Source organism: Xenopus tropicalis, chromosome 6 (genome assembly GCF_000004195.4).
Source record: "Xenopus tropicalis strain Nigerian chromosome 6, UCB_Xtro_10.0, whole genome shotgun sequence".
NCBI classification, from domain to species: domain Eukaryota; kingdom Metazoa; phylum Chordata; class Amphibia; order Anura; family Pipidae; genus Xenopus; species Xenopus tropicalis.
Genome location: NC_030682.2, coordinates 70,854,682 through 70,871,187, shown reverse-complemented (window position 1 = coordinate 70,871,187; position 16,506 = coordinate 70,854,682). Strand labels below are relative to the sequence as shown.

The window sequence follows — 16,506 nt, the reverse complement described above, 5'->3', positions numbered from 1 at the left end:
ACATATTGTTAAAGGACCAGTAACACAATTTTTTTACATAAAAAATATGCCTTCTGAACACTTTCATTAGGATATTCAACATATAGAAATGTAAATGTCATAAGTAGATTTGAAATAATCTACTTCCCCTCTCGTACAAAACAGAGCAGGGAATAAGAAAGCCTCCATCACCCTTCCCTCTCCCTGAACCAACATGAAGAAAACCTATAAATCACTTTTAATGTAGGCTCCTCATAAGCTAAAAAATGCAGGAAACTATGCTCGGAATGGCCATACAGATACCCTGCCTCTTCCCAAAAGAGAGCAGAAGCTGTCCAGTATCCGCCTACCATACCTCTATAGTCAGGTCAGTACTTGCACCAGCTGCCTGTTCTGCCTTTTGCCATGTATCGCCTCCCTCCCCCGGTCTCGCTTCCTCCCTCCATCGGCGCTCCATCTCTCCCTCCTCCATACGTTCCACCACTTGCATTTCAAGCCTCAGGGAGAATGTGCGAGTCCCCCTACTTGCTCATGCGAGATTTTGCCTTCTATCTTGGCACGCTTCCTTTTTGCGCCTTCACTCTCAGCTCTCCGTCCGAACATGTCGCATCTCTGAGACACGCACCGGCACCCGCTCCAGACAGGCTCGTCACATCTCCCCACTGCCTTCCCAGGCTGGGGTGTGGTACTTACTTGCAGGAGAGGGATTCTAGGAAGGAAGGAGCTTTAGGAGGGCACAGACATGGGCAGACTGTTTGGTTGGGGGAGGCCGTTGTGCGCATGTTATATCCAGACAAGTTGTGCAGTGGGCTTACTGACAAAAATAGCTTGACAAAGTTTGGTTTTATAAAAAAAAAAAATGTTCTTGCTATTACTGCTTAAATTGTTAGGTAATAGGTTCTGAATCCTTATTTACATCATAGGTTCCTGAGCTGACATTCTCAGGCCTGTACTTACAATACTGTTACACTATCATTCTCACACATGGCAGAGGGCAATCCTAATGGCCCCTTCTCCAGGGGGACCTCTAGCTCCTCCAGAATCAAATACCTGGCTTGTTCCAAATGCTGCAAGCGCCTCCCCTCAGGCAGAAAGGAGCCACTTTGCTCCTTATGGTCCAAGACTCCCTCCGGGTCTCCCTCACAGGCTCAGGAACCGCTGGCCCTTGTCCCCACTGAGGTTCCAGGGGTGGCGCCCACTCCTCCCACAGCAACAGAGGCCCCTGCTCTGGCCTCCATGTCCAGTCAAGAACCGCCTCAGTGGGCCATTCAACTTTCCACAGGCATTCCACAGCTAGCAGAATGCCTGGGAAAGCTCCTAAGCAAACTGGATCGTGATGAAATAGATTCATAATCCAATAGGAGTGGGATCACCCAGAAATGCGTTTTGAGGCTGATCGTCGCTTTCAGCGATCTTATCCCCTTCCGCTGGAAGTTCTAGAAAAGCTGTCCATTCCTCCCTCGGTGGATGCTCCAGTGTCTAGAATTTCTAAGAACACAGCACTACCTTTTACAGATACATCGTCCTTTAAGGACTCTATGGATAAGAAGATGGAAGGTTTTCTCAGATCGACCTTTACATCTGCAGGAAAGAGCCTATGTCCCGTTCTGGGGGCTCTCAAGCTGTCCAATTGTGGACAAGTTCCCTTATCAAGGCCATTAACTCTGGTTCTTCTTGCCAAGAACTGGCGGAACTCGTATCCCAAATCAAGGATGCAAACAACTACCTCTGCCTAACTTCCTTAGACACGGCCAAGACCATCAGCCGTACCTCAGCCCTGTCAGTGCACTTTAGCTTAAACCTTGGTCGGACGATCTTTCAACCAAAAAGTCTTACCACCTTGCAATTCAAGGGCAAACTCCTATTTGGCCCAGAGCTAGATAAGATTATCAGCCAGGCCACGGGGGGAAAGAACACCTGCCTCTCACAATCAAGGAATTGGCCTTCCTTTCGGCGGGGACGTTTCTTTCGCCCCTTTAGACACCCTCAGGTGAATTTCCATCCCAGAATTCCTCAAACAGACCAAGAACTGTTCCAGTTTCTTCTGGAAGAACAAACGCATCCAGCCCAAGCCAGCAGACAAGTCTTCCCCCGCATGACTGCCCACCAGCCAGAACAAGTTGCAAGGCTTCCCATTCTCCAGTCCGAGGACAACTCCAGTTTTTTCGAGAGACGTGGCTCCAACTTACCATGGATCCATGGGTGCACAACATAGTCACCTCTGGTCCAGGCTACCCGCAGATCCACTGAAGCAAAGGGCTCTCTTGTCCATTATCCAGGACCTACTCGACGACAGAGTGATAGTCCTGGTCCCTCCAGAAAACAGGTTCCAAGGCTTTTACTCCAATCTCTTCATTGTCTCAAAAAAGGACAGATCATTCAGACCCATCCTGGACCTAAATGCCTCAACACCTTCCTTTGTTTTTTATGCTTGAATCCATCAGGTCAGTCATTGCGGGCATGTCACCAAACGAGTTCCTGGTGTCACTGGACATCAAAGACACCTACCTGCATGTTCCCATTTTCCCTCCCCACTGGAAGTTCTTGCACTTTGTGTTAAAGAACCAGCACTTTCAATTTACTTCCCTGCCGTTCGGCCTCAAATCGGCACCCAGGATCTTCACCAAGATCATGGTGGCAGCAGCCACCGCACTGAGGTCCCAGAGGTCCATTACACCCTACCTCGATGACCTACTTCTCAAACTCCCTTACTCCCAGCTGCAACAAGACAACTTTCGCTGGTCATGGACACCCTTCCTCCCTGGACTGGAAGATCAACACATCCAAATCTCAACTGCAACCGGCCTAACGCATGCCTTTCCTGGGGATGGTATTTAACACAGTACAACAGAGGATTTTTCTCCTTCCAGAGAAGACATTGCGGACACAGGATTTGGTCCGCCAACTCCTGCGCTCACCATGCCCATCCATATGCTTCACAACGCAGGTCCTGGGGTTGATGGTGTCCGCTATCGAAGCAGTCCAATTCACCCAGTTTCACCTACGAGCACTACAGTGGAACATACTGGACCAGTGGAATCACTCAGATTCATCTCAGAGAATCCACCTCTTGCCCAAAACAAGAACAGCCCTGGCGTGGTGGCTAGACCACCTAACCAAGGGACAATCTCTCCAGGAACCTCAATGGGTTCTCCTGACCACAGACGCCAGTCTAAAGGGCTGGGGGGGGGGCAGTCCTAGACCACCACATCGCCCAGGGGAAATGGTCCCCACAAAGACCCATCTCCCCATCAACATTCTGGAACTCAGAGCTGTTCGTCAGGCCCTCTACCACTGGCAGATACAACTCCAAGGACGAGCCATCTACCCGACGTGGTCACCTTCCTTCAAGGTGGGGCTCCCCTACACCCTCCCTTACATGATCCACTACCTCCCTGGGATCTCAACCTAGTGTTAAACACGCTGCATTCACCACTCTTTGAATATGACCTCCATTTCCCTGTTCTGGCTGACCTGGAAGACTACCTTTCTATTGGCCATCGCCTCAGCCCATAGAGTATCAGAGCTCAGTGCACTCTCTTGTCACCTGCGTTATCTGGTATTCCATGAGGACCATGCGGTCCTGAGGACTCTTCCTTTCTTCACCCCAAAGGTATTCTCTTCATCCCACATCAACCAGGACATCACAATTCCCTCCTTTTGCCCTCGGCCGACATCCCCCAAGGGATGGCACTGCACTCCTTAGACCCGGTCAGGGCTCTCAAGTTTTACTTGCACCATACCAAAGAAATCAGATCTATGTCTTCCCTGCTTGTCATACCCACAGGGTCCCGGAACGGTCTTCAAGCCTCTAAGGCCACCATATCTCGCTGGATCAGGGAAGCTATCTGCAGGGCCTACATTGCTCGAGGGAGAGTGCCTCCTCCACAAATCATGGCTCATTCCACCAGGGGCAAGGGGCGCTTCCTGGGCTTTCAGAAATACAGCCTCAGCTGAACAGGTCTGCAAAGCTGCGACCTGGTCATCAATTCATTCCTTCACAAAATTCTACAGCTTTGAGGTGTTTGCAGAATCTGACACTCATTTTGGTAGAAAGGTACTGCAGGCCGCAGTCATGTAGTATAAAAATTCTGCCTGCTTCTGCCCACCCATAACACAATGGGATTTGGTATGTCCCCAAGGTCCCTGTGTCCCACAGACACCTGCAAGAGAAAAGGAGATTTTGTGATACTCACCGTTAAATCCTTTCCTTTCAGGACGTCTGTGGGACACAGGGCTTCCCCCCCCCCCCTGGAAGCGGCCGACACGGAATTCTCTCTGCCTAACTGTATATAGTTCCTTTTATTGTTCTCGTTATCTTGTTGACAAAACTTAGGATGGCAGGAAGCCAGGGTGGGTATAGTAGCAGGGAGGGAAGGGCTTGCGTCCTCTTCTTCCTCTCTATTGTCTTGTTGACTCCTGCTGGTAGGTACTATACCCCTTGGGGTATAGTACCTACCAGCAGACATCCTGAGAGAAAAGAATTTAACGGTGAATATCACAAAATCAACTATTTTTGCTGTGCCCTATACATCAAAGGTGATTGAAAATGATATTTTTTCAATAACCACAAATGAAATTGCAATTTCTGTTACATATGTTAATAAAAGTGTTTAAAATGTAAAAAAAAAATGTAATGTAGTGTTTGTAATGTATACATTTTGTGTTACTTTTCCTTTTATTAATTAGAATTGTAAATGCTAGTGCAGTGTTACATGCAGAACAAAAAAGTCTCAACCAAAACTGTTATTAACAGTTAAGTAGGACTGCAGTATCCATCTGTGACTAAATGGCAAATGAGTCAAAAGTTTCCTCAATACATTTTTTTGAGGGAAATTGCCTCCCTTTGAAACTATTTAATAATTTTCGTAACTACTGTTATTTTTTTGTAGTTTTTTATTTTAATTAAAATATTACATTCTTCTCCATCAACAGATAACATCACTCAATCACAAATATTTTAGAAACCATCTAGAGGACAGTCTTTCTCTTGGAAGGCCACTACTAATTGAAGATGTTGGAGAAGAACTGGACCCTGCTCTTGATAATGTTTTAGAAAAGAATTTCATCAAAACAGGTTCCACATACAAAGTATGCTGATATTTTACATCTCAGTTATACGGGTATGGGATCCCTTATCCAGAAACCCGTTATCCAAAATACAGAAAAAGGCAATCTCCCATAGACTCCATTATTAGCAGATAATTCCAACTAAAATTATTTCCTTTGTCTCTGTAATAAAACATGTAACAGTACCTTGTACTTGAGATACAGTTAATCCTTATTGAGGGCAAAACAATCCTATAGGGTTTATTCAATATTTAAATTATTTTTAGCAGTTATGGAAAGATCCCTTATCCGGAAAAAACCCAGGTCCAGAGGATTCTGGATAACAGGTCCCATACCTGTATTTACTTACAAGAACCTTGATGATTTTTTTTTTCTTTGGTATTTTGATTTTTCATTGAATAAAACGTCAGGCTGTAATGCCATTGTATCAATAGGAAACTGACCCATGAGCTCTCCATTGATGGTAGAGGGTAGAAACCACTGATGGTGAGATTAAGTCCAGCAGGCAGAGGCAGAGTCCAGTATACTGATCAAGGGTCAAAACCTAAATTCTGGCACCACCCAGTGATTTCACCTTTTCCTTTTCTTTAATGGTAGTCTTATTGACAGCTCTGCACCTAGTATGGGCCTTCCCCAGCCTTCCCCTATTTAACAGATTAAGGCATGGATTCACAACACTGTAATAACCTACAATAATGCACTGAGAGAAGATGAAGCCACTGCCCCCCATATATGGCCAAAATTTTTACTATTACTTCTTAAGCATTGGAGACCAAAACCACATTGCATATTTAGATGGCACCTAACCAATGCTTTGTAATTGTAAAGATTTCCCCCCCTGTTTAAATCACAAATTAAACCATTTATCAACATTGAATTTAATCTGCAATTTAGCCATCTCAAACTGCTTCTATGGAAAGCATGCCACATCCATGGACTTAATCAGCCTACATAGCTTTGTCATCTGTGGCACTCCAAGTAGATTATATATACTGCAACAAGTTACTTCATCATTAAAAGCTATTCATTTTTTAAATGATATGTCCTTTATAAAACCACACTGATTACAGATAGTACTTAAATACACTAGTGTATTTAATGGTATCCATGGGTTTCCCCTTTCTTTCTGCCAATTCAGAAGCAATGTCATGCATTTACATATTATATAAATAAGTAAATCTTTGTTATCTAAATTCAGGTAAAAGTTGGTGATAAGGAAGTGGATGTAATGAATGGTTTTAGGCTCTACATTACAACTAAACTGCCCAATCCTGCATACACTCCTGAAATAAGTGCCCGGACCTCTATCATTGACTTTACTGTCACCATGAAAGGCCTGGAGGACCAGCTGTTGGGAAGAGTTATACTTACTGAAAAACAGGTAATAATAAAAAATAAAAAAAATGGTTTTAGAAAACATGAAACAATAGAAAATCTCAACCATGTATCACCCCAACATTGCTCCTCGTTTGGCATAAACCCTATACCTTATTCTTATCAGGAACTGTTGTTATCATACTCTTATTGATTCACTCATAAAAGTCAACCTTTTCAAAATGAGACAGCTTACAAAGTGATGTTCAATCTTTGTAAATTGTGCCACTCCTGTGAATTTTGATGAAACATATTTCTTGTTAAACCAAAAATTTTTAAGAATCATTTGAGATCTATATTTTTGGCAGTTCTTTACTAGCAAGACCACCACAGCCCTTTTCTCTGTGTAAAATTTTCTGAAGATCTACAAATCTTCTGTAAGTATTGTATTCACTGGAGTTTTATGAAAAAGCCTTTAGAGACTTAAAGATCAAACTTCCCACAATAAAAATACAATTCATCGGATTTGTTTCCCATTATCAGGAACTTGAGAAGGAAAGAACCGATCTTATAGAAGATGTGACTGCCAACAAGAGGAAAATGAAGGAGCTAGAAGATAATCTGCTTTTCAGGCTAACTAGCACACAGGGTTCTCTAGTGGAAGATGAGAGTCTCATTACAGTGCTTAGCAATACAAAAAAGACCGCTGAAGAAGTTACCCAGAAATTGCAGATATCTGCTGAGACTGAAATACAGATTAACTCTGCTCGAGAAGAGTACAGACCAGGTATGAACCACTTTATAACAAAAGCAAGAAGTAGAATAGATTTCTGGAAAAAGAATATGCTGTTGTTAATAATAATAATAATTTAATATGTTTATTACCCTTATATCTAAAATGATGTTTGAAAGTTAATGTATTCCCTTTTATCAGTCTGTGTTGTCTGCTCAGTGCTCAGCAGCGGGTCCCCAAGGTCAGTCAGTGTTCTTTTTTGCAAAGCTCTGGTAGTGAATTTGTCTTGCTTGACTTGGCTTAATACTGAGTATAGCACAGTAACCACCTATGCCAATGTCAAAAACTGTTTTTTTTGTGTTCTTTCACAGTGATAGTCTGCATACTTGTATTTGTTTATTGTAACCACACCTGCATATCTAACACAATTTTAATCTTCTCTTTTAAAGTGGCAACTAGAGGAAGTATTTTGTATTTTCTGATAACAGAAATGAGCATGGTAAATGTGATGTACCAGACTTCTCTTCGGCAGTTTTTAGGTCTTTTTGACCTCTCATTAGCCAGGTAACCTTTTTATATAGGTTTTCATACATAAAGTTAGTACATGAGAAGGAAACAGAATTATGTATTTGACTCTAATTTAGCCTTATGTTTCAGTTTTAATTTCCAGTGGTTTTAATACTCTATTTTGACACTACCGTTAAGTTTCTGGCCATTTACTGATGGAACACAAAAAATTTTTTTACAACGCCATATAAAATGTCTTTATGCAGTTCTATCCTTTTAAGAAAATTTAAAAGGAGAGTGAAACCTATGAAGAAGTAGGGTATACTTATATATTCCGTTTAGATATTCTGTTAGATACATCTAAAAATAGACTATAAGTTAACTAGTATATGCAGTATTTGCTATGGTTAAAGCTATTTGTATGTCTTTTTCAACAGGTCTGCAAAAAGTCCTATAACCAGCAAAAGAATAGCAAACATTATTGAGCACATGACATATGAGGTCTATAAATATGCAGCAAGGGGACTATATGAGGAACATAAATTTTTGTTCACATTGCTACTCACTTTAAAGATTGACATGCAGAGCAATAGAGTGAAACATGAAGAGTTTCTTACTCTTATTAAAGGTCAGACAATTTTTAAATGATTTAATACCTGTTACTAGTGATGGGCGAAATGTTTCACCAGGCATGGATTTGCGGCAAATTTCCGCGTTTCACAAAATGTATGAAAAAATTCGCAGAGTGTCCAAAAATTGTCGCCTGCGACAAAAGAATAGCCGCGGGCGACAAAAGGATAGCCGCGGGCGACAAAAGAGTAGCCGTGGGCAACAATTTTTTTTGACGTGCAACATTTTCAATGTTTCGCGAATTTTTCGCCGTTTTTACGAATCTTTTGAAAGATTCGCGAATTTTTCGGTGAAGCGAAACAGGAAAGATTTACTCATCACTACCTGTTACATTATTTATATAGCACCAACACATTTATGCAGTGCTTTACAGAGCTTATACATCATTCACATCAGTCTCTGCCCCTTTGGAACTTTTTATCGGTAGTCAGTTAACCTGCCTATATGTTTTTGGTGTGTGGAAAGAAACCAGAACATCCAGAAAAAAAACCATGCAGACACAAACAGAAGATACCAGCTCCTTGCTGATAGTGGCAAAGCTGAATATGATTCCAGCACTGCAAGGCAGAAGTGCTACACATACAGCCACGTTATATGAGTACTCTTTATTACTAAAATAATATTTTGTATACATTTTGTGAGTAGAAAGACTAATTCCTGAGTACTTAATATTGTTAGATTAAACAACTAGAACTTCCAAATATGGCAACTAAATATCTACTAAGCTCACTGCCTTGTAGGGGCAAGAACACCTATTCCTACTATAACAGGCCATCTCAACTCATAGGCCATAACACAGTATGTTTATCTGTGGGTATAATTTAGAGGTCAGGAATATGATTTTACAATAATTTTATTCTGCAAGCTGCACACAATGTTTATTCCATTTTTGAGCACTACCAACTGGTAGAATTACCTGGAGTATCCCACAGATATTTCATGTGTAGTCGTGCCACAAATAGACTTGTGTTTTGCAAGTCCCTGATCTTATGGTTAAAAAAATCCAGTGGGACTTATGGCTCCATAAGAGTTCAAATGGGAGGAATGTTTGGTTCTGGGTCTCCCTTCAGTAGTGAAAGATTGTTCCTTTTCCTTAACGTGATTTGAAATTGTCACAATGGGTTTTAAGATCCATTATTAGTGATGAGCAAATCAGTCCCATTTTGCTTCGCAGAAGAATTTGCAAAACTGTGAAAAAATTCACGAAACGGTGAAAAATCCAGGAAACACAAAAATAAAATTGTTGCACACGCCAAATTTTTTTTTTCGCCACATTTTTGTGGCCGTTTCGCAAGAAAATACGCCAATGGGAAATGCAGAAATTTGGTGTGAATCCATGCCTGCCGAAAAATTTCGCTCATCACATATCGATTATCCCAGTTGCTTCCCAGTTCCAGTGATAAGCATCTGATTTAACATTCATATACATTAGTTTTACTGGTCTTGCTAACAAATAATTCTTGTGGTTAACAATGCAGATTTTTTTTCTGTGTACACTACAGCCTTCCAATCTAACATAACAACATTTTACACACTGCATTGATAAATTACCCCTTTATTTTTTTTTAGGTGGAGCTTCCTTAGACCTTAAAGCTTGCCCGGCTAAACCTTCAAAGTGGATCCTGGACATGACATGGCTTAACCTTGTAGAATTAAGTAAACTGAGGCAATTTTCTGACATACTTGAACAGGTGAATAGTACAAATATGAGTAGTATTACAAATACTTTGTGTAAAGTAAACTCCTATATCTTTTAGTCTTTTATAACATTCTGAAGTTCTATGTATGTAACAGCACAACACACGGGAGGATTAAACATGTATTTGCTTTATACAAAGCTAAATAAAGAAAGATACTTATGATCAGCAGTTTGTCTAATCACCTATTGGGTCTCATATGCTAACAATTTTTTTCATAAAGATGTCCAGCAGGTATTGCCAAATCATTCCGATAAAATAATATACAAAGTTACCCACCCCTAAATACATTGGACCATCAGTTATGTTGGACATTATATTATTATACTTTATTTATACAACACTGATATTTTTCGGCAGTTATGGATTTGCAGAGAATTTCCGCATTTTGCTATATACAAATTGTTTTGCAAAACATCTGAGAAAATTCAGCACGAAAAAACTTGTCCAATATCAAAATAAGTTGCGGCTGCGCCAAAATAGACAAGGTTGTGTAAAAATGGATGCGATCACCTAGAAATGGGCATGGTTTGCAGATTTTCCTTGCGCTTTGCAAATTTTTCTGGAAAGCAAAACAAGACAGATTTGCTCATCACTAATAGAGAGTAATACTACACACCCTATTGTCATTTAGGGATACTGGAACTAAATGCGGCTGATTTATCAAATATAGAACTGGGGAATCCTGGAGGATTTCTAACAGTTCAATATTTTACCCATTTATCAAAAATTTCCTAACAGTCAAGAATGAATTGCCATATTTATCATACCTAATTGGGAAATTGGTAGAACTCAACTGCCTTTATTATTTCACCAGAATAATTTGGCAACACTTTCTGTCTCTGCTGTAAATCTTTATGAAAAAACTTATTACATTTTGAGGCCCAACAGGTGATTATACAAACTGCTGATCACCAGGGGCAATTTTGCACCTAGAAAAGCAAAACATTTTAAATGAAAAATCAGAATTTTGGCTCTTAAATTTACCAGGAGCAGCTTTTTGCCACCGCCACAAGTTACTGTGTGCACAGTCTGTTTGATAAATATGCCCCTTGGTATTACAAATATTTTGTTTATATGTACAGTACTGGGTGCTATTGCATTTCTCTTGTACTTTGTGCCCTTGTACTAACTCATTGCAAAGGCCATACAGCTAAGTAATACTTTATTTGCACGCTTTATACCATAAACCAGTGCCAGGAGGAATCTGTTAAACAGAAAATGCAGTGAGTGTGGAGAAAGAAGGTGGTAAAATATACCATTCTCTCCTGCACAGAAGTATAGAATTGAATGCATTTAGTTTAATATTTAATAGGTTGAGATGAGGTGTAGGAAGGGATTCTATATCCTGGGACCCATTTAAGAAGCTTGCCCTTACTTTTTCAGTTCCTTCCCAAGTAAATGTAAAATGTTGTCTGAGGAGAGTTTTTTTTTTTTTTGCCTGCTGTAGCATGGAACAGATCGCATTATACATAAATTTAAACAGATCAGAGAAAAATATTTCTTTTTAAGTGCATATTTATTTTCGGAATTCTCAAGTTGATCCAGGGACTGGTCCAATTGCCATCTTGGAGTCAGGAAGGAATTTTTTCCCCTCTGCGGCAAATTAGAGAGGCTTCTGTAGGGACCCTTAGGGTTAATATGCCCCTATGGCTTTAAACATTAAAACTTCTTTAGTTTATGCTGTTACTGGGCAAAGACCCATGTATCAGTTAGAGTTATGCCTTACTGGTTTACAGGTTGACTCCACCCTTTGCACTCCAATATAGTGTTTAGCAAAGGGGTGGGTCTTCCTCTTTGGCGGTCTCTGTGTCTCAGGTGAAGGTCCACTGAGCCTGGGATCAACAGTCCCAGTAAAGCCATCATTTACCCTAGAGCCATCACCTAATCTAGTGAAGTTGGGGACAGGGACCCCATGAACGAGGACCAGTTAGATAGTTATTTTGGAGCACTTCCTAGGAAAGTGAGATAGAAAGGAGAGGAAGCATGAGCAGTTTTGGGTCCACCAAGGAAAGTAGCTGGAAGTACCCTTCCATACAGGCACTGTTGCCTCAGCATAGGGCCACAGTTAAGACATAGGTAAAGCCATAATTTACCCTAGAGTTATCACCTAATCTAGTGAAGTCGGGGACAGGGACCCCGTGAACAACGACCAGTTAGATAGCTATTGTGGAGCACTTTCTAGGAAAGTGAGATAGAGAGGAGAGGAAGCAAGAGCAGTTTTGGGTCCACCAAGGAAAGTAGCTGGAGGTACCCTTCCATACAGACACTGTTGCCTCAGCATAGGGCCACGGTTAAGACATAGGAGACAGGCAGTACCTTAACCCTAATCCACAGTTGACTATAGGACTCTTAAAGCTAGAGGTATTCAACCTGAGGACTGAGGTATCTATCCAGACTGCTTCCATAGGGGTGCCAAGCTGACCAGGTGCATTTACCCTGCCAAGTATCTCAAAAGGAGGTGGGATAAACCGGTGGGCATCATCTTTTGCTGTCCTCAGGGAGTACTATTATTTTACATCTGTACGGTGAGTATATTGAGCTAACCCTGCATCTTTATTTGTCTCTGACAATAAACCCAAAAACCTTCTGACGTCCATTATTGCTAAATTGCACTGCACACAGCTACAGTGAGTTGAGTCGCATGTACCCATGCTCTAAACCTATACTAGCCATGCTTTGACTGTTTTACAGCTAAATAGGGGTTACACTTCAAATGGGTTTTTTTGCCTTCCTCTGGATCAAGCAGTTAGGCAGTTTATATATAGACATTATGGTTGAACATGATGGGTGTACGTCTTTTTTCAACCTAACTTACTATGTTACTATGAATTTTTAACATTACTAGCATTGCTATAAAGAAAATCCTATCAATTTATTTCAGATTGCAAGAAATGAAAAACTATGGAAACTATGGTTTGATAAAGAATATCCAGAGGAGGAGGTTGTTCCTAGCGGATATGATCAGGCACTTGATTGTTTCAGACGCCTACTGCTTATCCGATCTTGGTGTCCAGACAGAACTATTGCTCAGGTAAGTAATTGAACTATGTTAAACGCTGTTTTAGAGCTGAAATAGTTGTGTCAGTTACATATAACTCTTACTAATGTTCTTTGAATATTTTTCACAATATTTTAGGCCAGGAAGTATATTATGGATTCAATGGGTAGCAAATATGTAGAAGGAGTTGTCTTGGATTTGGAAAAAACCTGGGAAGAATCTAATCCAAGAACCCCACTTATCTGCTTTCTTTCAATGGGATCTGACCCAACAGATTCTATTATTGCCCTTGGAAAAAAACAAAAAATTGAGACACGTTATGTTTCCATGGGACAGGGTCAAGAAATCCATGCTCGGAAACTTTTGCAACAAACAATGGCCAATGTAAGTCAATGAATGTATAGATCAATCATGTTTTAAATGCATTACAGTAAATACAGTTAAAATACAGTTAAAATTTTGCATTGTGTTTGAGCATGGGACAGACATATAGTATATTAATTGTATCAAGTTATATTTAAAAAAGATCATAGAATTTAAAGTATAATTTCTGTTAACATTGATTCATTTATACTTACTGATTCTTACAGATCTATCTGTGCAGGGTACTAACTGCTAAAAGGTGTATTTGGCCAGATCAGTTGAATTTTCATTTGCATTTATCTTTTCCTTAGCCTTGAAATTCTTCCACCATCCCCTTTTTGTGCATCTCGTAAAAGGTGCACCAGTAATATGATCCTTTTCTTATTGTGTATTAGAGCTCTCAGTGTTAAACATTATTTTGCAATGCTCCATGCACCATCTGTAACCATTTTGAAAAAGCGGTCTCACATAGCAATTCAGCAGCTCAAAATGCCTGCCTTGAAGTAAATGTGGAATTGCAAACTCTGAGTAGAAGAAACTGAAAAAGTGTCTCCATGCTGGTGTGGATTAGGTATAATGGAAACTATATTTGTCTGTTTAAAGGGAGGTTGGGCTCTCCTGCAAAACTGCCACCTAGGCCTAGACTTTCTAGATGAATTGATGGACACCATCGTAGAGACTGATAACATACATGAATCTTTCCGATTATGGATGACCACTGAAGTCCACAGGCAATTCCCCATCACACTTCTGCAAATGTCGATCAAGTTTACAAATGAACCTCCTCAAGGTCTTAAAGCTGGTCTCAAAAGAACATATGGTGGTAAGTCAGGATCTGGTTATTTTGTCTTGTGGTTTTTATATATTTTTTTGATATTTTTGTTTGTTCTCAAATTATGAGTATTCAAAATTGATCATAAATCACATATTGCATACCAATATCAGGGTCCCCCTTGTATTTCTCTGATACTGCAGAAATAAAACGAACATATGTTCTAACAAAATTACTAATTATTATCAAACTAATTATTTTCTGAGGTGAATCTAATTGAGCTTATATATTTCAGTATTTATTAATGCTATGTGGGATCTGTGCATCATGTTTAATCTACTAAACAACATAGTAACATAGTAAGTTGGGTTGAAAAAAGACATACGTCCATCACATTCAACCATAATGCCTATATATAACCTGCCTAACTACTAGTTGATCCAGAGGAAGGCAAAAAACCCCATCTGAAGCCTCTCTAATTTGCAGCAGAGGGGAAAAAAATTCCTTCCTGACTCCAAGATGGCAATCGGACCAGTCCCTGGATCAACTTGTACTAAGAGCTATCTCCCATAAGCCTGTATTCCCTCACTTGCTAAGAATCCATCCAGTCCCTTCTTAAAGTTATATAGTGTATCAGCCAGCGCGACTGATTCGGGGAGGGAATTCCACAACTTCACAGCTCTCACAGTAAAAAATCCTTTCCGAATATTTAAACGGAACCTCCCTTCTTCTAAACGGAGTGGGTGCCCTCGTGTCCATTGGAATGACCTACTGGTAAATAAAACATTAGAAAGGTTATTGTATGATCCCCTTATATATTTATACATAGTTATCATGTCATCTCTTAACCCTTTCACTGCCAGCCGATTTGTCCCAAAAGTGAACATCTACATTTAGACATTTTGAACCGTGTGAACCGGCCGTAACCTTTACACGACTTGATTGGCATGTAGACGCCGGACGTTTTAAAGCAGTTTATTACACAAGTTTCGAAATGTAGTGTGATTTCTGCCATTTACAGCACAAAACGCAGCGCTGTGTCAACAACGTATTTTTCAGAGAAATTTTTGCTCTTGATCCCCCTCCTGCATGCCACTGTCCAGGTCTTGGCACCCTTTAAAAAACTTTAAAGTCAGTTTTCTGGCCAGAAATGGCTTTTCTAGGTTTTAAAGTTCGCCTTCCCATTGAAGTCTATGGGGTTCGCAAAGTTCGCAAAAGTTCACACTTTTTGGCGGAAGTTCGCAAACTTTTTTTGTGAGGTTCTCTACATCTCTATTTTTGTTGATAACAAGTTGTCTAATTCCAGGCAGTGTCATTCTGTGGCTACTAAAGCAAATAAAGTGCTTTCTTGTATAAAAAAGGGCATTGACTCAAGGGATGAGAACATAATTTTGCCCCTTTATAGGTCCCTGGTAAGGCCTCACCGTAAGTATGCAGTGCAGTTTTGGGCTCCAGTCCTTAAGAAGGATATTAATGAGCTGGAGAGAGTGCAGAGACGTGCAACTAAACTGGTAAAGGGGATGGAAGATTTAAACTATGAGGTGAGACTGTCGAGGTTGACGTTGTTTTCTCTGGAAAAGAGGCGCTTGCGAGGGGACATGATTACTCTATACAAGTACATTAGAGGGGATTATAGGCAGATGGGGGATGTTCTTTTTTCCCATAAAAACAATCAACGCACCAGAGGTCACCCCTTTAGATTAGAGGAACGGAGCTTCCATTTGAAGCAGCGTAGTTGGTTTTTCACGGTGAGGGCAGTGAGGTTGTGGAATGCCCTTCCTAGAGATGTGGTAATGGCAGATTCTGTTAATGCCTTTAAGAGGGGCCTAGATGAGTTCTTGAACAATCAGAATATCCAAGGCTATTGTGATACTAATATCTACAGTTATTACTAGTGGATGTATTTATAGTTTATGTATGTGAGTGTATAGATTGGTAGGTGTGGGTTAGGTGTGCTGGGTTTACTAGGATGGGTTAAACTTGATGGGCACTGGTCTTTTTTCAACCCTATGTAACTATGTAACTATATGTAATGCATAAGAGTTTGGAGCTGCACTCCAAGTGCACACCACGCAGTTTTTCCATCTAAACACCCCTTTATCTGTGAAATACCCCCACAAACTATATGTTTTCTGAAAGTGCTCACCTGTAGCTATTCAGCAGCACCATTCTTGCTTTCCTGCATGCAGAATTGTGGACGCAGTTCTCCGCAGAAGTTTGCAGTTTGGCCTGAAATAAAGAAAAAAAATGATCCAAAGTTAGATTTCTCCCCGAAATTGCCATAACAACGAAATAAAACCACTAAAATATCAATCTGCAACTTGTCCTGAACAAAACGATACCCCACATGCATGGGTGCACCTAAAGACACGGCCTCCAAACAGCCCAAAACAGGGGCAATACATAAGAGCAATTTTAGCTCGAAAGTTTGGAGCTGCGC

At 40.6% G+C, this 16,506-nt stretch overlaps 1 protein-coding gene across 3 annotated transcripts in view; it reads left to right on the top strand.

Moving 5' to 3' along the window:
- Positions 1 to 16,506, top strand: part of dnah5 (dynein axonemal heavy chain 5) — a 251,633-nt gene that overhangs the window by 218,840 nt on the left and 16,287 nt on the right. For all 3 annotated transcript variants that reach the window (XM_031903686.1, XM_012965451.3, XM_031903687.1), the window contains 9 exons: positions 4,915 to 5,070; positions 6,248 to 6,430; positions 6,907 to 7,150; positions 7,546 to 7,660; positions 8,041 to 8,231; positions 9,803 to 9,924; positions 12,815 to 12,964; positions 13,070 to 13,315; positions 13,898 to 14,117. In XM_031903686.1, coding sequence (XP_031759546.1) covers positions 4,915 to 5,070; positions 6,248 to 6,430; positions 6,907 to 7,150; positions 7,546 to 7,660; positions 8,041 to 8,231; positions 9,803 to 9,924; positions 12,815 to 12,964; positions 13,070 to 13,315; positions 13,898 to 14,117 — 1,627 coding nt within the window. The remainder of the gene's footprint in view (positions 1 to 4,914; positions 5,071 to 6,247; positions 6,431 to 6,906; positions 7,151 to 7,545; positions 7,661 to 8,040; positions 8,232 to 9,802; positions 9,925 to 12,814; positions 12,965 to 13,069; positions 13,316 to 13,897; positions 14,118 to 16,506) is intronic.